Here is a 25,408-nt window from a genome sequence, read left to right as displayed (position 1 = left end):
AGCCCATGTGCCGGGCTCACACAGCTGATAAATAGGAGGCAATCTGCCTGGAGCATTCATAATGATGAGGAGGGTGGGGAGGAGGGACAGAGAAGGTGTGCCAGCCTAATGCATACACAATCTAGGCCACGCCCGTTGGGCACGGGGCTGCCAGTTTAAAAGATGTTTTTTAGGACAATAACTGCATCGCCTGCCGAACGGACCCCAGGACAGATCTTGGATCATCAGCTCTTTAAGGGGAACTGTATCAAAAGCTTTGCATAAGTCAGAGATAGGCGATATCCACAGCACCACCTTCATCCAGCACTTTTGTGACATAATCAAAGAAATCAGAGATTAGTCTGACATTATCTTCTTGAGGTCTGAGGAAGGGACACATGTATTTTTATGTCCTGAAAAGTGATACCTATGAATATTTAAATACATTTTATTAGCTTTATGGTCTAGGCGGATGAATGGGTCTCTGGGCTATTACTCTGTCTCGGCATAACATCAGTACACGAGGCGCCTCTATTTGCCGATCTTACCTTCTTCTTGTCGTGTATCTCTTTCCAGTGCTCCAGTGACATGATGCTTTACATGGCTCCAGCTGCTGCCTGGCATTGAGCATGCTGATCTTACTGATGAACAAATATAGCAGATAAGAAGTTTCACAAACTGGCAGTGCCACATTTATAGTCACTGAGCTCTTCATTATGACCACTGCTACCACCAGTGATGTCTATGAGGGTTATATGGATATTAATACAGTAATACCTCGGTTTTCGAACGCTTTGGAACTCGAACTGCTTGGTATTCGAACGAAAATTTACCCAGAAGTAGTGTTTGGAATTCGAACTTTGCTCGGTTTTTCGAACGTTTTTGCGAGCGTGAATGGTGGGTTGTTCCTGGCGAGTTAAGCAGTGGTGAGGCTTCACATACAGTACAGTGCTGTATAAGACTGCTGGAGTGCATATACAGTGCAGTAGTAGTACAGGCAGTGCACCACAATCTCCCATACATTACAGTGCTTGGATGGGGGGGACGCTATACAGTAAAGGATGGGTGAGGAGTTGGTGACTACTGTACTATAATTGCTGGTTCTGATGAACATTTCTTATGTTTAATGTCCTGTACAGTATATAGTGCTTTTCTATACTGTACTGTAGTGATTATACTGAGCACTTATCAGTGTAATAAATGAGGATTGTAGGGAATTATTGGTGGCTGCTGGAACCAATTAATCACATTTACATTATTTCCTATGGGAAGACACTGCTCGGTTTTCAAACTGCTTGGTTCTCAAACTGCCTTCCGGAACCAATTAAGTTCCAGAACCGAGGTACCACTGTATATATTATAAGGTTATATGGTTATATTTTGTGTATCTGTCTGTAATGAGTCCATAATGTCCTAAAACCTAAGATTTCACATACATTTGTAGATTTCTGCAATCTGTCTCAGTTTTCAAAAACTTTTTAAAGAAATCGACAGGGGTTGTGATTGCAAGCAGCTTTGCAATATACTTGCTTTATTTTTTTTCTATGTTTAAATGAACTTTATACATACGGCCAAACTCTGGTCCATGCTCCCCCTGCGCTGATCTTTTGGTCTTTTCTCTGTACTTTTGTTAACCATGTTATCAATTCTGCATGATCACTAGGAGACAATGCTCTTTGTTATGCAACAATTCAGTCAGTATAATGCCACTGAGTGGTTACACAGGTTTTGGTGCTATGTGACAGGAGAGCTGACCGTACAATCCAAGAACCGACCCTGTAGCAAATGGCAGGATAGTGAAGGGAGCATATGACAAGGGGAGGATGCAGGAGGGAATAAGGGGTTAAAGAAATACCAGTCTTAGGTGGGAAAATGAATGGAAGGAGTCTGCCAGGGGAAGAGTGAATAATGAAGGGGGGGGGGGGGCAGGAAAGGTCAGTGTGCAGCGTGGAGCAAGACTAAGACTAAGCTAGACTATACCTTATTTAAGTTTTTTATGTTTAAATCAACATTATACATGTGGCCACTAGACGTCTCCCTTCCTGTCAGGAGCAGAGAATCCTGGGGGTGCTCGCATTGTATGGTCAGCTCTTCTGTCACATAGCACAAAAACCTTTGTAACCACACAGTGACATTATACTGGCCACATTGTTGCAAAGCTGTGTTATGTCCTTCAGATCGGTCTACTATGTGTAATGGGGGATATGAACAGGGGTAATAGGCCTTAAGGGGTTGTAATATAGTTACCTTGTATCTTGTGGAGTCTCTAGAGTACTAGACATGTCTGAATGATTCTTATCCTTTCAGGACAGAGTAAACATAATGTGACTTATTGGGATTCGTCATTGACCCCGTACTGTGGGATATTGCCCCGTTCTGCTGTCCGCACCCCCTCCATGGCCTTGATGACTAGAGGCGAGATCTAAATGGCTGCCCATCTGCTTTTGTGTGGCTTCATATGGCCACTAATACAAAGCATGGTAGCCCTGAATGACCATCACCCCTATCAGGCACCCCAGTATACAGCTCATGGCGACTCTACAGTGAGAGGATGTGGGGAATACAGCAATCAGATCCTGGCGAATGGAAAGTGTAAGATTACCGCTACTCTACCGCAACAAGATGGACACCGCTGCCCGGATATCTTCCGCTGTACCGACGAGGTATCCTACTGGCTCCATGAGAACGAGGAGAGGAAGCAGGACATTCTGGAGATGAGGGAGCTCATAGCCGAACTGCAGGAAGAACTCAGGAACCATAGACATCGCCTGCGGATTCTAGAACATCAGGTAACCATTAGTATTCCTGGCTTACTCCTTAATTTGGGTGGAAACAGTGACACCTGCTGGACATTGTGTAGTACTGCATGAATACAGAGAAAATGATTAGTGATTATTCCTAATTAAAGCGAAAAATAAATAAATCCAAAAAATAACTCCATACTGCAGGAAATCTAACTTATAACATAACCTGGGGTCATGATATAATTTATATTTATGTCCATGCAGGAGGTTTGGAGCTCTGTATCAGAATAAGAGGTGGATATAAGGATGAGATGGAGGGACAGACACTGCATGGTTAGGAGACGTACACCACATGACATGACACTGCACCCATCATTGTCTCCACAGCCTGAGGTTGGCAGCTACAACACCTCCCTGGGGCACCGGGTGCAGAGCCTGGAGGTCTGGGCCAGTGAGAGCAGCACCCTGCAGCGCCTGCAAGCCACCTTCATCTATGACATCCAAGCCCAAGTCCGTAACCTGTCCCTGATGCTGGATGGGGCCAACGGGAACTCATCCTGTACCAGTCCTGCAGCATCGGGGGATCAGAGACCACCACAGGCCGCAGGTAAAGGGAGGACATGGGGCATGGTGTCTATCTATCTATCTCCTATCTATCTATCTATCTATCTATCTATCTATCTATCTATCTATCTCCGATCTATCTATCTCCTATCTATCTATCTATCTATCTATCTCCTATCTATCTATCTATCTATCTATCTATCTCCTATCTATCTATCTCCTATCTATCTATCTATCTATCTATCTCCTATCTATCTATCTATCTATCTATCTATCTTCTATCTATCTATCTATCTATCTATCTATCTATCTATCTATCTCCTATCTATCTATCTATCTATCTATCTATCTATCTCCTATCTATCTATCTCATATCTATCTCTTATCTTCTATCTATCTATCTATCTATCTATCTATCTATCTCCTATCTATCTATCTATCTATCTATCTATCTATCTATCTATCTATCATCTATCTATCTATCTATCTATCTATCTATCTATCTATCTATCTATCTATCTCCTATCTATCTATCTATCTATCTATCTATCTATCTATCTATCTATCTATCTATCTCCTATCTTCTATCTATCTCCTATCTATCTATCTATCTATCTATCTATCTATCTATCTATCTATCTCCTATCTATCTATCTCCTATCTATCTATCTATCTATCTATCTCCTATCTATCTATCTATCTATCTATCTATCTATCTATCTATCTATCTCCTATCTTCTATCTATCTATCTATCTATCTATCTATCTATCTATCTATCTATCATCTATCTCCTATCTATCTATCTATCTATCTACCTATCTCCTATCTATCTATCTATCTATCTATCTATCTATCTATCTATCTATCTATCTCCTATCTTCTATCTATCTCCTATCTATCTATCTATCTATCTATCTATCTATCTATCTATCTATCTCCTATCTATCTATCTCCTATCTATCTATCCTATCTATCTATCTATCTATCTATCTATCTATCTATCTATCTAGTTCATTACACTTGATTATACATTATAATCATTTAGGTGACATGCACACAATGTAAATCTTTCCGTCCCTCCGCTGTTGTTTAACAATTTGTTTCCTTGTATTTTTATGTTTCCGACAAAAATAATAAGAAGCCTGAAACTGGGTTTGTTGATTCTCAGCATTGTTCTCTGTTATCAGCCATGAAGCAGACAAAGCTGTGTCACTCCGACTGCTCCCAGCTGTACAACGGGATCCGCAGCTCCGCCATCTATACCATACTGCCATCTAGTGGCGGAAAGCCGGTACAGGTGTTCTGTGATATGGAGACACAAGGTAATGAGATGAAGCCTCTTACATGTATCTGAGAAGTAGGAATAGAAGAAGAGTCACTTTTATTTTTCTGATATATTCTGATTGGTCAGTGATTCCTGAGGTCCAGACATAGGTAACTTGATTAATCAGTGACTCCTGTAGTCTACCAACAAAACACAGTAATCACTGAACTTAAGGAGATCAGTAAAAAAAATTCCAATGATGTACTCAATAAACATAGTTGCCAACAGTCCCGGGTTTGACGAGACTGTTCCGATTCTGAGGAGACAGCCCCGGCAAAACCATGTCTCGGGTATGTCCCAGGAAGTGATGTCACTCATGCAGAGCAGGGAGAGGAGTCCCTGGGGGACTAGAGGAACAATACTGGTGCGAATCTCAAAACACGGGATAGCCAGATACCATGGCAACAGGCTAGAGATATCTGGTTATTCCTGTGTTTTGAGACTCGCAACCGACTTTTGTTTTGCATATTTAAATTTTTGGGGGCATCAGTAGAGACTCTTGAGTACTTCATTGGAATTTTTTCACTGATCTCCTTGAGTTCAGTGATTACTGTGTTTTGTTGATTTGTCATTGCCCCAACTAGCCAGAATCCTGCTCCACACTGATGAGGGGCAAATACCCCGAAACAGCTGTCTAGGGATGGATGCCTGCCTTGGTAAGCCCTTGTCATGTCACAGTACTCGCACCTTGAGTTAGACTTTGACAAAAAGGGGCAACCCTGTTGTTTCCCTATTTATGTTTCAATACTCGCAACCGAGTGGGACTTAAGGGGCTATCTATCAGGGTGGTGTGGTGCTCTCCCCAACTAGAGCCACCCCCGTGGCAACAGGCTAGAGATATCTGGCTATTCCTGTGTTTTGATACTCGCAACCGAGGCTCCACGGACTCTTGTTTTGCATATTAAAATTCTTGGGGGCATCACTGGAGACTCTTGACTAAGTACTTCATTGGAATTTTTTCGCTGATCTCCTTGAGTTTAGTGATTACTGTGTTTTGTTAGTTGGGGCAATGGCAAATCAACCAACAAAACACGGTAATCACCGAACTCAAGGAGATCAGTTAAAAAAATTCTATCTATTCTATCAGGGTGGTGTGGTGCTCTCACCATCATGGAGGCGCCCCGTGGCAACAGGCTGGAGATATCTGGCTATTCCCGTGATTTGAGACTCGCAACCGAGGCTTTATGGACTCCCGGCGACTGGTTATAGATAACCTGATTGGTCAGTGACTCCTGGGGTCTATCTGTCTAATACAAGCAGCTCCATTGTACTCAGCCAACCCCCCACCCCATAAACATACATTGGCTTCATGCTAAACATGCATTGCCTTTACTTTTTTCCCTTTATTGGTAAGGAGGGGGGTGGACACTGATCCAGAGACGTCGAGATGGGTTGATCACTTTCAATCGCACCTGGAAAGAATACAAGGAAGGCTTTGGTGACCTAAACGGTGAATTCTGGCTGGGGAATGAGAATATCCACAAAATCACCAGCAGGGGTGGATACTCACTGAGGATCGACATGGAGGACTGGGAAGGAGGACACAAGTATGCCCACTACAGGGAATTCAGGTGAGGTACGATAATGGGATAGAAATGGGTGAAATATAATTGTACAGTAGGGGGCACTATTGTTCCTTTTACTGAAGTTTTTTGATAACACAATCCATAGATCATAAGTAGAAGTAACTGAGATCAAGATAAGAGGGTCACACTTAAAACCTTAACTATCAAACAAGTAATAGATAATAAAGGTTGGGATATCAGGGATGTCACTCGGAGACCTGTTATAAGAAGATATCCCTGGGGTCTAGAACACTGAATGGTTAATATAAACATCCCTGGTGGTCTAGGGCAGTTATGGGGTTAATTCCATTGTCCCTGATGGTCTAGGATCTACAGCGATCAATATCAATATTCCTGGTGTTCTAGGATCTATAACGAACAATATCACTGGTGGTCTAGTGTACTAAGAAGTCAATGTCTAAATGCTTTGTGGCCTAGGGTAGTTAAGGGGTTAATGTCTGTGTATCTCTGGTGATCTCTAGGATAAAGAGCTAATATCAGAATTTCTGGTGGTCTAGTGTAATGCAGGAACTAATATCTGCAGTCTTGGTGGACTAGGGTGGTCCAGGATAGAGAATGAGTTAATGTCATCATTCCTGGTTGTGTAGTGGGCTGCGAAAGGGTTAATGTTGACTTACTTGGTGATTTGCGCTGAGAAGTGTTAGCATCTCTGGCTCTGTGGTGCAGTAAGGGGTTAAAGGAAAAGTCCTGCGAAAATTTTTATTAAAGTATTGTATTGCCCCCCCAAAAGTTATACAAATCACCAATATACAGTTATTACAGGAAATGCTTATAAAGTGCTTTTTTCCCTGCAATTCCTACTGCATCAAGGCTTCACTTCCTGGATAACATGGTGATGTCACTTCCTGGATAAAATGGTGATGTCACGACCTCACTCCCAGAGCTGTGCGGGCTGTGGCTGCTGGAGAGGATGATGGCAGGGGGACACTGAGGGACACAGGGCACTGGAGGGACACTGAGCATCCCCCTGCCATCATCCTCTCCAGCAGCCACAGCCCACACAGCTCTGGGAGTCGGGTCATGACATCACCATTTTATTCAGGAAGTGACATCACCATTTTATCCAGGAAGTGACATCACCATGTCATGCAGGAAGTGAAGTCTTGATGCAGTAGTAATTGCAGGGAAAAAAGCACTTTATAAGCATTTCCCGTAATAAGTGTATATTAGTTATTTGTATAACTTTTGAGGGGCAATACAATACTTAAATAAAAATCTTCACCAGACTTCTCCTTTAATGTGAGCTACTTGATGGTCTTAACCAGGCCTGGACTGACAACCTCGCAAAACAGGATAATGCCTGGTGGGCCGCCCACATTGCCATTCAGTGTGCCCAGGCATGAGAAGATAATTTCAGCATTCCTGGTGGTCTAGTGGGGTTAAATGTAAGGATACCTGGTTTATAGATGTAACATTATAGAATTAATGTTATCATCCCTGGTTGACTAAGGAAGGAAAGGTTTATGGTTACCATCTCTGGTGATCAGGGCCTGATTCCTGGTGGTCTAGGGTAGTAAAACACTTTTTGCAAGCATCCCACTAAGGGGTTAATGTTGGGCAGATCGCTGAGCTTGATCACAGTAATGGGAGAACGTCCCCCTTTACAGATTTTGCCCTGGGGCCCAGGATAGTCACTTTGGATTGATATTTTATCTTCTTGTACTCTTCTTGCAGCATAGAGAATGAAACCAACTACTATAGGCTCCACGTGTCCGGGCCCAGTGGGACAGCTGAGGACTCATTCGCTTGGTACCATGATAAAAGAAGTTTCAGCACCCCGGGGTCCAGGAATCTCTGTGCGGACATCTCTCATGGGGGTTGGTGGTACTATCAGTGCTTCTACTCCAACCTCAATGGGGTTTACTATGTGGTGAGTGACCAACATGAGTATAAAGGGGTCACTGAGCTTGTGACCACTTAGATTTACAGAAGTCAGTGTATGACCTTCAATTCTAAAGGCCCTCGATCAGCTCAGTGGTGTACCAGTCTCAGAGACTGTTTGCGTTACACCTAGGGGTCCCAGTAGGGCATCTGTGCACCCAGTGCCCCTTCTTGTCTTTGGCACCACAAACTTTTAGCTGCTAATTCACACAAAGTCAGTGCTGGGGGGAATTCTGGAGTGGTCTTTTGGCCAGTGTTTCTTAACCTTTTTGAGCCAAGTACCTTCTAGTAATAGGAAGTCCCAACTGAGTACCGCTATTAATGTTGATAAAATCCGGCTATATGCACTGCGATCAGTGGCTTTATACATAGATCGACCACTGTGCACTTACATTAACTTTTCCAGTGTTTTCTGCCCTATCCAGTAATCAGATTGCCCTTGCAGTAGTTAGTTCCCCCTGAATGCCCTATTTAGTATTTAGCCCCCCCCCCCCTTCCCCTTTTGCGGTGATTAGGACCCCCTTTGCATACCTTTGCAGTAGATAGGTCTCTTTTTGTGCCTCATGTAGCAGTTAGGTCTCTTCTGGGTCCTTCTTTGTTCTCCGTTCAATAGTTACATCTGCCTTTGTGGCTCTATGTAGTAGTTAGCCCCTCCTTTGTGTCATATGTAGTAGTTAGGTCCTTGTAGTAGGTAGGCCCTATTTTTAGAAGTTAAGCCCCTTTGTATGTAGTTAGGTCCCTCTTAAAGTAGTTAGGCCTCCCTTTGCTCCCCCATGTAGTACTTTGGTCTCCCTTGTGGTACTTGGGTCCCCCTTTGTGCCCCTATGTAGTAGTGTAGTAGGTTGGAAAGTAATGTGCTAAATTGTTAGCTGTAAAATGTTACAATAATATTTACATCTGTCTGGTTGCTGGACATGGCTGGGCGGTCTGGTCCTAACCTGTGTGGTATAAAATAACCTTGCCTGAGATAAACATACACTCACCGGCCACTTTATTAGATACACCTGTCCAACTGCACGTTACCACTTAATTTCTAAACAGCCAATCACATGGCGACAACTCATTTAGGCATGTAGACATGGTCAAGACAATCCCCTGCAGTTTAAACCGAGCATCAGTATGGGGAAGAAAGGTGATTTGAGTGCCTTTGAAGGTGGCATGGTTGTTGGTGCCAGAAGGGCTGGTCTGAGTATTTCAGAAACTGCTGATCTACTGGGATTTTCACGCACAACCATCTCTAGGGTTTACAGAGAATGGTCCGAGAATGGTCCGAGCGGCAGTTCTGTGGGCGGAAATGCCTTGTTGATGCCAGAGATCAGAGGAGAATGGGCAGACTGGTTCGAGCTGATAGAAAGGCAACAGTGACTCAAATAGCCAACCGTTACAACCAAGGTAGGCAGAAGAGCATCTCTGAACGCACAGTACGTCGAACTTTGAGGCAAATGGGCTACAGCAGCAGAAGACCACCCGTTACTAGCATGGTGTACCTAATAAAGTGGCCGGTGAGTGTATATCTATCCTAAGATAGTAAGAGAGGAATTAAAGGGGTAATCCAGGGCTACAAAAACATGGCCACTTTCTTACAGAGACATCACGTCTCTTCTCTCCAGTTCAGGTGCGGTTTGCAATTAAGCTCCTTTCACTTTAATGGAACTGAGCAGCAAAACCCCGCCCAAGCTGGAGACAAGAGTGGGGCTGTCTCTGGAAGAAAGTGGCCATGTTTTTGTAGCGCTGGATAACCCCTTTAATAAAAGGGAAGACTAGATGGACCAAGTAGTCTTTTTCTGCCAACAATCTTCAATGTTTCTATGAATGTCTCTGTGTGGTGCTGAAACGAATACAGGAGAAAGGACTGACTATAAATGAGAAGAAGTGCAAATTTTAATAGAATAAGATGACTTTTATGGGCCACGTGCTGACTGACTAAGGTCTGATGCCAGGAACCTTGAAAACCCTGCAGAAGTGTAAAGCTTTCTTGGGTTAGTGAATTACTGTGCTGAGTGTATTCAAGATATGGCGACTATTAGTGAACACCAGAGACGGTTGACTCGCAAAACTTTGTCTTGGAAATGGGGTTCTCTGGAACAAAATTTGAATTGAAAGATTAATTCTTCGACTGGACCTACTAATGCAGCAGATGAACTTTCCAGATTGTCCCAGTCTTCAGCACCATTTCCTAATGTAGCAGAGTACATTCGCTTTGTTGCTGCTAAAGCCATTCCCCAAGCATTGACACCACGTGAGTTGAAGAGTTATCATCAGTGGACCCAGAAATCGCACAGGTGAGAAATTGTGTAAGACAAGGAACTTGAGAGGATTGTGACCTAGGATATCGGTGTTACTAGTGTTAGCGGCATTAACGGCATTCCGCGGCGGACAATTCCGTCGCGGAATTCCGCTACCTTTCCTCAGTGGGAACGAGCCCTTATGTGGGAATCGTATCTTGATGCCTAAAGAACTATGGAAACAAACTTTGCACTTAGCCCGTGAGGGCCATCAAGGTATTGTGTGCACCAAACAACGATTACGCAAGAAAGTTTGGTGGCCAGGAATTGACAAGGAACACATCGTTTCCTCACGTTGAGCCTGGTGGGCATCAAACCTAAACCAGAACCAGTAACAGACATTGTTCTGCCTGAGGGACCAAGGGACAAGATGGCTATTAATCTGTGTGACATTCCATCTGGATACCATCTCTTAGTTGTTGTGGACTATTATTCAAGGTGAAAAGAGGTGGTGGTTCTTACTAAAATAACTTTATAGACAATTATTGAGGGTCTGGAGTGCATTTTTGCTTCTCATGGTTTGCCCAAACTGGTCGCCAGTGATATTGATGGCCAGTTCACTTCTCAGGAATGTCAAGATTATCTCAAATCAGATACCATTGAACATCGTCGTACAACTCTGTATTGGACACAAGCTAATGGGGAGGTGGAGCACTGTTGAAAGTGCTACAAATTGCTCATTTAGAGAGAAGGGAATGGAAATTGATGAGGAAAGGCAGATCCAAGCCAAATGGTATGCAAACCACCAGCGCCATTGTTGGCCTTAGACAAGGAGATAAGGTTTTGCTACAAAATGAACGGTTTAACAAATTGTCTCCATCCTTTGAACCTGAGCCTTATGTGTTGGAGCAAAAGAAAGGCACTCAGGTGGTTCTAGAAGATTTAGGTGGAAACACAATAGTGCATAATTCATCCTTCGTGAAGAAATTTGTTGATCCAGAAAGTCAAGGGCTGGAGGACTGTGAACCAGCAAAAAGTAGCAGTGGTACTTCCAGTAATTTAGACATCAATCCACAACTATCCACTTCACAATTTCCAATAGCAAAGCAAGCAACAAAGTCACCGGTCTACCTTGAAGACCATGTTTGCGGACAGGAGTTTATAGTTTAAAGTGTTAAAGGTTTCCCCTTGAAAATTAATTGTTTGATCTTTTGTTCATGGGGATATGCTGTTCTTCAAGGAAAGGAGGGATTGTAGTATGTTGGAAAGTAATGTGTTGTTAACCTGTTAGCTGCAAAATGTAACAGTACTATGTACATCTGTCTGCTGGGGGGGGGGGGGGGGCTGGGCAGTCTGGGTCTAGACTGCATGGAATAAAATAAGCAGCCTTAAAGTCTGGTCTGTGTTCCTATACTACAAGTAGTTAGGTCCTTTTTGCAGACCATGGGCCTTTCTTGCAGTAGTAAGGTCAACCTTGCAGTACTTAGGTCCTCTTTGGGGTAGTAAGGACCATTTTTCAGTAGTTATATCCTGCTTTGTGCCCTCATGAAGTAGTTAGGTCCTCCTTGTAGTAGTTAGGACCCTCTTGCAGTAGTTAGGCCCTTCTTTGTGCCCTCATGTTAGGTCCCTCTTGTAGAAGTTAGGTGTCACAATACAGTAGTTACGTCCCCTATCGTGCCACTATCTAGTAGTTTAGGTTCCTCATGTAAGCATTTACGTCTCCCTCTATGTCCCCACGTTACTGTCAAATACTACACTAAATGTCTGAAAATATCTATTTTTTTAATAGGGAGGAAAGTATGTCAAAGGTCATGAGGCAATGGGACCAGATGGTGTTGTGTGGTACAGCTGGAAGAACACAGACTATTATTCACTGAAGAAAGTCTCCATGATGATCCGGCCTAGAACATTCCAGCCCCATACCACCCCATAATGTTCTGCATTTCCATTTTCGTTTGTATGTTGGAAGTTGTACAGAGTTTTTGTTTGCAAAATTTTAATATTGATGTAAATTTCAGCGATGGGCTGAACTAAGACATTGTATATACTGGTTCCTAGCTTAAGCTTTTCTAGATCTTATTCCTACTGAAAAGTTTGGGCACAATAGCAATAGTAATAGCTCTGCCTTTTGGAAAATACACATTAGTATTAAAAGATGTAACAGGCAGTGGTGTCCACAATGTCTCTTGTTGCATTGAGTGTTTTTAAACCCAAATTTGTGCACAATAAATGAGAAAAAAGGCTCCAAAAGGTGTTGTTACCTTCAAATAGTGCTTACTTGCACATATAGGAGCAGTAATATAGTAGTTATATTCTTGTATATAGGAGCAGTATTACAGTAGTTATATTCTTGTATATAGTAGCAGTAATATAGTAGTTATATTCTTGTATATAGGAGCAGTATTATAGTAGTTATATACTTGTATATAGGAGCAGTATTATAGTAGTTATATTCTTGTATATAGGAGCAGTATTATAGTAGTTATATTCTTGTATATAGGAGCAGTATTATAGTAGTTATATTCTTGTATATAGGGGTCAGTATTATAGTAGTTATATTCTTGTATATAGGAGCAGTATTGTAGTAGTTATATTCTTGTATATAGGAGCAGTATTATAGTAGTTATATTCTTGTAAATAGGAGCAGTATTATAGTAGTTATATTCTTGTATATAGGGGGCAGTATTATAGTAGTTATATTCTTGTATATAGGAGCAGTATTATAGTCGTTATATTCTTGTATATAGGAGCAGTATTATAGTAGTTATATTCTTGTATATAGGGAGCAGTATTATAGTAGTTATATTCTTGTATATAGGAGCAGTATTATAGTAGTTATATAACTACTATACAAGTTCTACTAGTTTTAAAGGAGTTTCTCCTTTAAACATCTGACTCTCCGTCTGTACATAGTGCTGCATCATCTCACATCCTGAGTCACTGTAGCCGGGAGATGTGTTTAGACAGATGTAAATAAGATGTCTTATTATAGACTGATACGACAGTAACACCATGTGTTTTCGGCGTGAAAATGATTATTTCTTCTTCTTTTTTCCCTTCTGCACATCTATATATATACGCATTGGTAACGCTGTGTATTTTTAGCATGCTGTGCTGGCACTGGTATGATATAATGTATGACACTGTAGGGCCACAATGATTAACCACTTCTGATTGTTTGCCTTGAATTGAATAGGAGTTTAGTTGCAGTAATCCACTATGACCACTATATGATATATGGCTTTCTCTGCCTTTGGCTCAGCTCACTATGTGTTGCACAACTGTGGAAGTGTCGAGTGTCGAATGCCAACAGGCCACAGATCAGATGTTGAGGAAGTATCTTGAGAATAGGCCATCAATGAAATAGTCTTGAAAACTTCTTTAATACATCATTTTAAAAAAGACTATTTCATAGTTTATAACAGAGCAAAAGACTCAATTTAATTTTAGCAGAACTGCATTAAAGGGAATACTTTTCTCAGCAGCCATTCATATGGCGGCACAGTTTCTGGGGGTGATGTGGCCCAGGGGGGCTATGTCTAGCAGCATAGGGGCTGCTGGACGACTGGGTCGTTCCTCCCTCTGGGGCCGCTGTTGTTGTTGCGATGGTGGTCACCACTTGGGCCTGCACCATTTTTTAGTTAGGGACCTACATGAATCAGGAACCTTGAAGCAGTGTTTGGGCTTACGCTCTTTGATCAAACGGTAACTAACTCCTAATGTTAGTAGTATATAGTGCCGAGAAGCAAAAGGATCGGTGATAAGTATATGGATGTGCCATCATGTCCCTTTTTTCTCCCTAGATTATCGAGGAATAAAGGGAATACCTTTTTTTTTGGTAGGCGAAATCTTATATGGAGTCCATTCAAGTCAATGCATGGACCATGGGCCATGGCTACTATGGTCCTTTGTTTTGGCTCACAGTGGGAGGTGATTATAGGTTTGATGGACAAGGGATACAGTTTGTGTGTGGGGGGGGGGGGGGGTTAGACTTCTATTAGGAGGTTTGCTACACCGCCTGCCTCTGGACTTCTGCAAAGTTTTGAAAAGGTTAAGAGACCTTCAAGTTCCTCAATATCTTAGCAAACCATTATTTTACATGGACCTTGCATTATGTTCTCGGTTGCATTTTAGAGGCTTCAATATAGGACATTATGTCATTGTACGCTGGAGTATTAACCCTTTCAACCCAGGCAAGAAACCCCTAGACCATTGTTCCTACTATTAGCTCTTTTTACTTCGACAGTTTGTGTTCTCCAAACATCTCCCAAAGACATAGACCTTCATCAATATGGATGCAAAATACAACTTATATAGGGGGAGCCTATACTTTCCGCTATGTTTCTTATACCCTAAAATCCTGGGATAATGTAAAGGAAGGTCAATGTAGATGAAAGCTATGATTCCCAATGCCCGTAATTGGTTTACTTCTGGTAAATCTTCTTTACTAAATGTGGAGGAAGCTGGAGGTTTAAAGACAGATCTGAAGGTTTCAATTAAGTGAGACATAGACTGTAAATGGGAATCTCTGGAGATATAAATCATACCACTAAAAGTAAACCGCCATTATGGCGTCAGATTTTCCACTTATGAAAGAAGGAGCCTTTATTTTTAGAGATGAGCGAACCTGGAGCATGCTCGAGTCGATCCGAACCCGAACTTTCGGCATTTGATTAGCGGTGGCTGCAGAAGTTGGATAAAGCCATAAGGCTATGTGGAAATCATGGATATAGTCATTGGCTGTATCCATGTTTTCCAGACAACCTTAGAGCTTTATCCAAGTTCAGCAGCCCCAGCTAATCAAATACCGAATGTTCGGGTTTGGATGGACTCGAACCCGAACCCGGTTCGCTCATCTCTATTTATTTTCAGTCCTTATCCAACCCTTTTTTATAACCTTTGGGTTAATCTCCTGGCCTATTGTTTGCCTGAGTTTGGTCTCTCTCTCTCTCCACTGTTGGCAAGCATACCCTCGGTGTTGGTTTTGTATGGGTAACATGGTGTCTGTATGATTATATTGTGGCATTTTACCCATTAGAACTTGTCTAGTGTTCAGCTTTGGGCAATGGAAGACAGAAGTCTGCAGGTCCTGCCCTTGTTTGCATTAGCTTCCTCTAGTCGGCTACATCCTATTCAGCATTACATTATCGGACAAGATCTGTACCCACAATTTGGAGGTGTCTTTGAACTGACACTAGGGTCTATTTCTAATGGGAAAATTACAACATGTTACATATAATATAGAATATGTCCAGTATGCAAAAAAATAAGAAAAAGTGGACTATTTCTGTATAGATGGCAGCTGGACACCCAGAATCATTGTTTGGTGGTTCAAGACATTGAACACTTCAAAGTCAACTATATGAGTTTTCTCCATTTGTAAGGAAAGTAGGCTCCATTCACATTATGTTTTCAGGGTATGTTGCCAAAAAAAGTATGCTAACATAGTGTACTGTGATCTTGAGTGCCACAAAAAGTGCAAAGCCTAACTGTGGTCAATAGTAGATTATTTGATCTATTAGTACACACGGGAATACCTTTATTTTACAAACTAGATTATTTTACAAACTAGATTACACTCTATCACTTATTTATACTTTTTCATCCAGTGACTCATGGAACAATTATTTTTTGTTCTGGGCATATTGCTTTTGGCACAGATTATGGGGGCTTGTCCAGGATGAAAACAAGAATCTGTTTTTTTTCGGCAGTAACATTACCACTTTAGTCAATGGCCTGTTTTTGAGTACCGAAGCCCTACTCCATTTAAGTCTTTTTACCCCCCTCCCCCACAATGTGCCCCGAACATTAGGATACAAATTAAGGGAAGGGAGGAATGGCAGCAATACAGACTAGTAAATAGGTTTGTAGTCCATGTAGAGACCCCATTGTATGGTAAACATAGATATGGAGCCTAAGCTGTAGTGATGTCCTTCTTGAATCCAGATCGATGAATAATGACACAGAGGCAGTAAGATAACCTGATATTAACGTATGTATTGATGACATAATGGTACACATAGAAAATTAGTGCCAATAAACAGCCCTGTCTATAGCAGATACAGAGATCGGTTGGTTCATCTGCGCTACGGTAGCCTGAAAAGCCCTAGCGCTTTTCCCCATCACAGAAAGCTGCTATTTTGATTCAGAATAAATGCATTGACATGAAGTTAATGTCGAAGGCAGGGTTCATGGATATAACTCTTTAGGACTTGCAGATGAGATAGCCAACCCTTCCCATTACATCATCCCAATGCCCGCCCTAAGCTGTCTTAAAAAAGTTGGCTTTGCCGGTCATCTTTTGACATTCACAAACAAACAAAGCAAAGGAGACTCTCAGTCGCTTAACATTGTGCTGCGCCGCTCGGGCACCTTGTGGGGTCCTCAGTCCAAATTGTGAAAGTCAGCATCATCACCTTCTACCTTGAAGCTTCTTCCTTAAGTTCTTTGTTTTTCCTTACTTCTTCTGCATGTTTGTCCTGGAAAGGAGAAATATTCTTATTAGTTCTTCTTAGTCGTAGACAATCAAGATGTTCTACACAGAAGAGGGACTTGATGTCCCAATTTACTATTTTGACTCATCTGATGGTTTGCTACAATTGGTAGAACTATTTTAGAAGGACCTATAGTACATGATTATTTGCCACAATTGGTAGACCTATTGAAGAGGGACGTATATGATGGTTTGCCACAATTGGTAGACCAGTGAAAGAGAGACCCATCTGATGCCTTGGTAGACCAATGGATGAAGACTTTATGGTGTTTTTGTTCAGGAAATTAAACTAAAACTTAGGATAGAAGTTCTTGGGAGTGAATTGTATAGCATTTTTTAACAATGTACAATTGGGAGAGGGGGTTGTAGTGTTGTGAGATCGTGACACCAGCTCAGAGCTGAGGGCAGTAAAGAAAGTCCACTCATTTGATGGCAACAATCACTGACCCATTAACCTTCGCAGATAAGGTTTTGTACCAAAACATGGGTTTTAGAGACCAATGTGGTGTTGGGAGTCAACAATCCCCAGGACCACTTTGGAGAGTTCTCATGAACATGAAGGTACCATCTTGACCAGACCTACTGGTCAACAACTAGATCATCATCAGGTATAGTACTATGAAGTTTTGCATATTCTATACCACTTGGCTATTCAAAGACACACAAAGACATGGACTTAAAAGGAGGTGAAGAACATATTGTAACCACTTTAACTAACCTTTAACTAACCTTCTCCTGCAGACGTTCGAGCATGGCGGCTAGATGAGCTTCCCTGTTTTCCTTGTTGACTTCCATTTTCTGGTTTAGTTTTTCCTTGGCCATTTTGCTAAAGTTGTTGTTTTCTTCTATCGCTTTCTGGATGACTTCACGTTCGTGTTCTCTTTTCTCCGCCAGGTGCTTGAGGAGCTCGGCCTCCTGACACTATATGAAGTAAAAGTGGAGACAAGTCATTTTTTGTGGTTTAACACATATCAATGCTTCAGCTGATTCTTCTAAGCTAAGACATTTAGAATATTAGTGTAGACCATGTCACGGTCCTCTATCATCAAGAATGTGGCCCATTGCTAGTAATATGGATGGTTCCCATCCTGACCCTATGGAGTTGTCCAACATCTTTCATAAGCCCAGATTGCAGTTGTATGTCCCATATTAAATCCCAAGACACTTTTAAGTTCATTGTTTAAACCAGTCATTCTACAAGAACATCTATTTACCTTGCGTCTTTCTTCAGCTGCTTCAAGTCTTTTCTGGATCTCCTCCAGGGATGGGTCTCGTCGCTGAGGGAGAGAAGCGTTGAACTCTGGGGCTACATCAAAGGAAGGCGGCTTAAGGATGACTTCAAAGGCATGTCCTGAAGCTCTCTTATTTAACTCTATGACTTCCATATCTGATATAACGCACCACGTGAGGTCCACAGTGTCTGCTGTAATGGGAGGGAGCGGAGTATAAGTTATATTGTTTCACATTGTATAAAAGTAACACATTGTAACCCAAATTAATAAATATCAACATTTAGCTATGCAATTGTAGGCCAAAAAGCATCCCAAAAAGATACAAAACTATGGTGCTTTGGGATGAGGGACTGGATTACAGCTTCCCTTAGGAGGCTCCAGTTATAGCAATCACTTTTTGTGGAGGCAGTGATTTTATAGAGATGTCTATTGATGCTACTGGGCCTCATTCCAGAAATTGCCTACCTTATATGTGGCTTACTAGGCATTGCTTCCACCTAGCCAGAATCCTGCTCCACACTGATGAGGGACAACACCCCAAAACAGCTGTCTGTGGATGGATACCTGGCATTGTTTTTTCCCTTGTCATTGCATTGACTCATAGGGCCACTTAATATGGTGGTTTTGGTGGTTTCCCCACAGGAGCCAACCCTAGCCAACCCCTGTATTTTGAGACTCTTAAATGAGGCTCCATGGGCTCTTCTTTTGCATAATCATGTTTCCCAGGGAACAATGCACCTAGGATTTCACTGCATTGAGCGCTTTAACCAGCAGCCGGCAGTGTTATCTTTGGCTGGTCTCCCTGAGATCAGTCATCTGTTTCTCTTATGGCTCTACTAGGAGTTGCTCCCACCTAGCCAAAATCCTGCTCCAAACTGATGAGGGGCAACACCCCGAAACAACTGTCTGTGGATGGATACCTGGCCTTGGTCTTTCCTATGTAATTACATTAACTTATAGGGCCACTTAATATGGTAGTTTTGGTGGTTTCCCTACAGGAGCCACCCCTTGGCTGGGTCCTTCCCGGAGGGATATCTGGCTAGTCCTGTGTTTTGACACTCTTAAATGAGGCTCCACGGGCTTTTCTTTTGCATAGAAGAGAGCTTGGAAAACTGGGTGGTGGAGCCGGCACTCAGGGGCGTAGGAAATTAAAACATAACTTTTATTCACATATAAAAAGCGATATTCCATGGCAGTACCTATGCGTTTCGCGCACATGCGCTTAATCATGGTCTTCTTTTGCATATTATATGTGGCAGGAAGTCTAACACAGATACAGAAACCTATTGATAACCCTGTCAGGTGATTAGTTATCCCATCACCAGGCTCTATAATCATGCCCAGGCCCCTTTAAGATGGAACCGATTCTGTCTAATTTTAGTCTATAGCTCCCTTAGTGGCCACCACTCACCATCGTACTTGTACGTTTGCTTCTTTAAGGGATCAGAGAGGAAACAGGAACAGAAAAGAGACACGAGAGGAAGCTCCTTCATCTTCTCCTTGTAGGCTGCAGGGCACAAAGAAAATACAGGTTATTTCCTTACTCCCTCATTTATACAGAATAAAATCTATCATCTATTTATCTCCTATCTATCTATCTATCTCCTATCTATCTATCTATCTATCTATCTATCTATCTGTCTGTCTGTCTCCTATTATCTATCTATCTATCTATCTATCTATCTATCTATCTATCTAGAGCAGAGAAGCAGCCGCACATCCAGATCCAAAGCAGTGGGTGCTTAGCAGTGAAAGTCCTATGGTGTAGGATCCCCAATACAGAAAACGGCAAGAGTCTGCAGCACACCGGAGTAAAGGTGAATAGTGTTTATTCCATCTTCAAGGTACATACAACGTTTCGATTCAATCCAGAATCATTATCAAGCTTGATAATGATTCTGGATTGAATCGAAACGTTGTATGTACCTTGAAGATGGAATAAACACTATTCACCTTTACTCCGGTGTGCTGCAGACTCTTGCTGTTATCTATCTCCTATTTATCTATCTATCTATCTATCTATCTATCTATCTATCTATCTGTCATCATCTAGCTATTTCTTATCCATCTCATATCTATATATCTATCTTATCTATCTCGCTCTATTATCACTTGTGATTTATGCCCCATAAATGATGGTGCCCTAGGCAGGAGCCATGTACAGGCTGATCCTTACCTGCGAGGGTCATGATGATGAGGTTTTCGATTGGCTTCTCTGAGGTTTATGGATTGAGGTATATCACCTGTTCATTTAAAAAAAAAAACAAAAAAAACTTAATTTAGAGATAATCAGGAATTCTGAAAACAGGTGATAAAGACGTTTCCTATTTCAATGTCATAACAGAACATCATTTGTTCTAGAATTGTCCTCCCTCTTGTCTCCTTCTAAAAGGAATCTTGTCCTGTCCTCAGCTGAACCCTGTGACATGTAACGGTGTCTGCAGCGACGGTGCCAAATCCCAAGACCATAGGAGGAGGCATTGCTATACAGTGCTGAGAACAGAATGGCGGATGAACTGAGAAGCTTAAAATATGAGATAGATAGATAGATAGATAGATAGATAGATAGATAGATAGATAGGTAGGTAGATAGATAGATAGATAGATAGATAGGAGATAGATAGATAGGAGATAGATAGATAGGAGATAGGAGATAGATAGATAGATAGATAGGAGATAGATAGATAGATAGATAGATAGATAGATAGATAGATATATAGATAGATAGATAGGAGATATATAGATAGATGATAGATAAGAGATAGATAGATAGATAGATAGATAGATAGATAGGAGATAGATAGAAAGATAGATAGTTAGATAGGAGATAGATAGATAGATAGATAGATAGATAGATAGATAGGAGATAGATAGATAGATAGATAGATAGGAGATAGATAGATAGATAGAGAGATAGATAGGAGATACATAATAGATAAATAGATAGATAGATAGATAGATAGATAGATAGGAAGATAGATAGATAGATAGTTAGATAGGAGATAGATAATAGATAGATAATAGATAGATAGATAGGAGATAGAGAGATAGATAATAGATAGATAGAGAGATAGATAGATAGATAGATAGATAGATAATGATTGGCTTCTCTGAGTGAACACTTCAGGGGTCTAGGATATTTATACAGATTTTTACATACATGTTTGGAGATGATCTATTATTGTGGATTCTCTCTGTTATATAGCCAGCACCCCCATCTGTATCAGGGTCTCCTGGGGCGTCTGGTGCTTCTTGGCTCTTACTGATACCAGAAAACAAAGGAAGGAGGTGGCACATGGTGAAGATCACAGGGTAACAATGCCGGGTCTGTGCTCCGCAGTGCTAAGCGGGCGGCCACTCTGGACACATATTGTGGGGTAAGCATTTTCTGGCTGATGTTTTGCCAGAAGGGAATTGTGATTCATTCTATGGAGAAAAACAAGCACAGCCGAGGAGTCACTGTGGAGTGTGGAGTGATGTCACTGTGGTGTGAAGTGACTATGGGTAGTGGAGTGATGTCACTGTAGTGTGAAGTCACTGTGAAATGATGTCACTGTGGAGTGTGGAGTGATGTCACCGTGGTGTGAAGTCACTGTGGAGTGTGAAGTGATGTCACTGTGGGGTGTGGAGTGAAGTCACTGTGAAGTGATGTTACTGTGGTTTGAAGTCACTATGAAGTGATGTCACTGTGGAGTGTGGAGTGATGTCACTGTGGTGTGAAGTCACTGTGGAGTGAGGAGTGATGTCACTGTAGGGTGATGTCACTGTAGTTTGAAGTCACTGTGAAGTGATGTCACTGTGGGGTGATGTCACTGTGGACTGTGGAATGATATCACCGTGGAGTGTGGCGTGATGTCACTGTGGGGTGATGTCACTGTGGAGTGTTTATCAGAACCAGAATATCCAAGAGTGTTTATAGTCATCATCGTCCAAGGTGGTGTGAGTGACTCTACAAGTACTCCAAAACTAAAACTCCCACCATGCTGGTTTGTCCCCATATGTATGGGGAGAACGAGAGAAAGAGACCATTAGGCCGGTAACTATAAAAGACATATGGCCGCCTTCAGAGACAAAGACATCAGGTGTATGACAGGTGTGGACCTGTGTGAAGTAACATGGGCCTGGCACGGGCTTCTGTGGAGACAACAGGGACCTGATCCTGATCTGCTGATCGCTGCTTACGTCCTCTTAAAAACAATGTTTAGTATTTTTCTATTTCTGCAGTTAGTTATATGATTTATATTATATTTCTCTATATTATGTCTGATTTTATGTCCTTTTATAAAACTTTGAAACTATTATTTATTATAAACTTTACACTGACATACATAGATTTTATTATTATATTGTTATTACAGGTATTTTTACTTATTATTATTTGCATCGAAAGTCCGAGAATGGTATCAACTAAAGAGACCTGTGTGTAAAGCGGATGTGACATCATAGCCGTCACGTGACCACTCCCTGTCAGCTGACTTACATGACACGTGCTCGAAACAAATGGCCATGTGATATATATATATATATATATATATATATATATCAAAAAGTTGTTACACATTTAAATTTGGATGAAATCTACATTTGAATTTTTTTTTGTTTTATAAAAAACACAAAAATTTAGCGAGAATAGAAATTGTCTATTGTCTTATGAGGCGTAGAGATTTTGGTGAGATCATTTGTGGGGTATGTGAGGTCATCCGGGCGGACGTTACATAGATGATGTGTTTCCTTCCAGTATCTCTGCACTATGAGTCACTGTTACTCGTTCATCGATGATCTCACCAGTTTCTAATAGAGTCATGTATTGTAGCCATAGGAAAGCATGATATCAGTGAGTGAGGCACATTATATCTCAAGCCTCAATTATATTTCTATCTAGTGATTTCATAAGCTAAGAGTGATGACATCATCATTTCTAAGCAGAAACATGTAGGCAGCGCCTGCTCTGCAGTCAGTCCCTGTACTTATGCTTTATATGTATCTTACCCTGGGAAGGGGGGGGGGGGGTACTAGACTGTGACATCACTGTTATATATGCATGCCCTCGTATATTATTCATTGCATCCTTCCTCTATGAATGAATATCAATGGCATTTGCCCAAATCACAAGAGAGACATGAGAGCAGACTGGGTGTTACCCATTGCGAATCTCAGCTGTATATACAGGGAGTGTATCATGTGTCCCCCCAAATCTAATAAATTGAGGCACAAGGTGCAATATGTCTCACTTAATAATAACAAGAGACCCCAGCATTGGCGCCACAGGTCACTTCAGCGCTCAAGAGGTTAAACCTACAGTATTTCATTTTCGGACGCTTTAACCCTTTCAGACAATGACGTCATGTCTACTGCGTCTCCCAGACATCTCAGTGTGAACTGAGCAGATGACATGACACATGTGGTTCTCTTCTGATCTGTCAGCCATAGCTACACCCAGCTGTATGCCCTGACCCCCCCCCCCCAGACCCCGCCATGTTATTCATACAGGTGATCATTGCGTTATATAAGGGTATAAGCACGCATGTATAATGTACACGTGACTATTGCATTATATACAAGTATAAGCATGCACATATAATATACAGGTGACTATAGCATTATATACAGGTATAAGCACGCACGTATAATATACAGGTGATCATTTCATTATATAAGGGTATAAGCACGCACATATAATATATGGGTGACTATTGCATTATACAGGTGACTACTGCATTACATACAGGTAAAAGGCTGCATATATAATATACAGGTGATCACTGTATTAGACATGGGGAACAACATGCATATATGATATACAGGTGGTTATAGTATTATGCACAGGTAAATGCTTGCATACATAACATCATGGGTGGAAAAGCATAAAATAGGCAACAAAAAATAGAAAAAAAATTGATCAAATCAAATAATATTGAGCAAAATTTATTCTGAAATCTTTTTGTTCATTAGTAAAAACAAATAAAAAAAAATTACAAAAAAATTATTACTGTCTATATTTTATAGCATAAAGGGAGCAAAAAGAGCAAATAAAAAAAATGGATAGAGAAAATAAAAAAAAAATTATAAAAAAAAAAAAAAGGAAAATTTGTACAATTTTTTCTCCAATGATAAATATAGTGAATATCTCCATTGAAAGGTGAAGCCTCAGTGTCACTTACCTTTGTCTGGTAGAAGACTGCGCACCGATTGCCTCAACTCCCTGAATTAAATCCCTGGTAGAGGCAGCAGCAGCATCAGTACCAGGGCTCGGCTCTCCCCATGACATCACTTCTAAGCTCTCCCATTGGCTGAGCCTGCCAGCTCTCTGATTGGACAGCATCATCCTGGGGATGCTCAGTCTGCCTGATACTGTAGGAAAAGGATGATGTCACATAGAAACCCTTCTCCACCATCACATCAGGAAAAAAAAAATCATAAAAAAAGCAAAGCCTCACCTGTGAGATATTGTCTGTACTGGATGTGTGCAAGAAAATATCAATTCATATCAACGTGTAATATATATTATATCTCATCATGTATCTGATTATTACAATTAAGAACGATAGATTAATATGCTAAGAATTACATCAAAACAATATCTAATACAGGCTGTATGTATATAATTCTATACAGGAGATACCCAGGTTATACCAGCTGTACATATATTATTCTATACAGGAGATACCCAGGTTATACCAGCTGTACATGTATAATTATATACAGGAGATACCCAGGTTATACCAGCTGTACATATATAATTAGATACAGGAGATACCCAGGTTACACCAGCTGTACATATATAATTATATACAGGAGATCCCCAGGTTATACCAGCTGTACATATATAATTATATACAGGATACCCAGGTTACACCAGCTGTACATATATAATTATATACAGGAGATACTCAGGTTATAACAGCTGTACATATATAATTATATACACGAGATACCCAGGTTATCCCAGCTGTACATATATAATTATATACAGGAAATACCCAGGTTATACCAGCTGTACATATATAATTATATACAGGAGATACCCAGGTTATACCAGCTGTACATATATAATTATATACAGGAGATACCCAGGTTATACCAGCTGTGCATACATAATCATATACAGGAGATACCCAGGTTATACCAGATGTACTTATATAATTATATACAGGATACCCAGATTATACCAGCTGTACATATATAATTATATACAGGAGATACCCAGGTTATACCAGCTGTACATATATATTTCTATACAGGAGATACCCAGGTTATGCCAGCTGTACATATATAATTATAAACCGGAGATACCCAGGGTATACCAGCTGTACATATATAATTATATACAGGAGATACCCAGGTTATACCAGCTGTACATGTATAATTATATACAGGAG

At 41.1% G+C, this 25,408-nt stretch overlaps 2 protein-coding genes across 3 annotated transcripts; one reads left to right on the top strand and one right to left on the bottom strand.

The window, feature by feature from the left end:
• Positions 1 to 2,456: 2,456 nt before the first annotated feature.
• LOC138795269 (angiopoietin-related protein 7-like) lies at positions 2,457 to 12,237 on the top strand. Its single transcript, XM_069974262.1, has 6 exons — positions 2,457 to 2,768; positions 3,111 to 3,330; positions 4,476 to 4,610; positions 5,967 to 6,183; positions 7,873 to 8,068; positions 12,094 to 12,237. Exons 1-6 carry the CDS (start codon positions 2,457 to 2,459, stop codon positions 12,235 to 12,237), a joined length of 1,224 nt encoding a protein of 407 aa, XP_069830363.1.
• Positions 12,238 to 16,306: 4,069 nt separating this feature from the next.
• STMN4 (stathmin 4) lies at positions 16,307 to 24,225 on the bottom strand. 2 transcript variants are annotated; one of them, XM_069973981.1, is made up of 6 exons: positions 24,191 to 24,225; positions 20,206 to 20,272; positions 19,441 to 19,536; positions 18,012 to 18,220; positions 17,527 to 17,718; positions 16,307 to 16,783 (listed from the first exon to the last, which is right to left on the bottom strand). In XM_069973981.1, exons 2-6 carry the CDS (start codon positions 20,216 to 20,218, stop codon positions 16,724 to 16,726), a joined length of 570 nt encoding a protein of 189 aa, XP_069830082.1. In that variant the 5' UTR covers positions 20,219 to 20,272; positions 24,191 to 24,225; the 3' UTR covers positions 16,307 to 16,723. The 2 variants fall into 2 exon arrangements, with proteins under 2 accessions (XP_069830082.1, XP_069830083.1); XM_069973982.1 differs by having other exon boundaries at positions 16,706 to 16,783; positions 17,516 to 17,718.
• Positions 24,226 to 25,408: the final 1,183 nt, after the last annotated feature.

This window comes from Dendropsophus ebraccatus, chromosome 6, assembly GCF_027789765.1.
Source record: "Dendropsophus ebraccatus isolate aDenEbr1 chromosome 6, aDenEbr1.pat, whole genome shotgun sequence".
Classification (NCBI taxonomy): Eukaryota; Metazoa; Chordata; class Amphibia; order Anura; family Hylidae; genus Dendropsophus; species Dendropsophus ebraccatus.
Note: the sequence above shows the minus strand (reverse complement) of the source record. Positions and strands in the feature narration are given on the sequence as shown.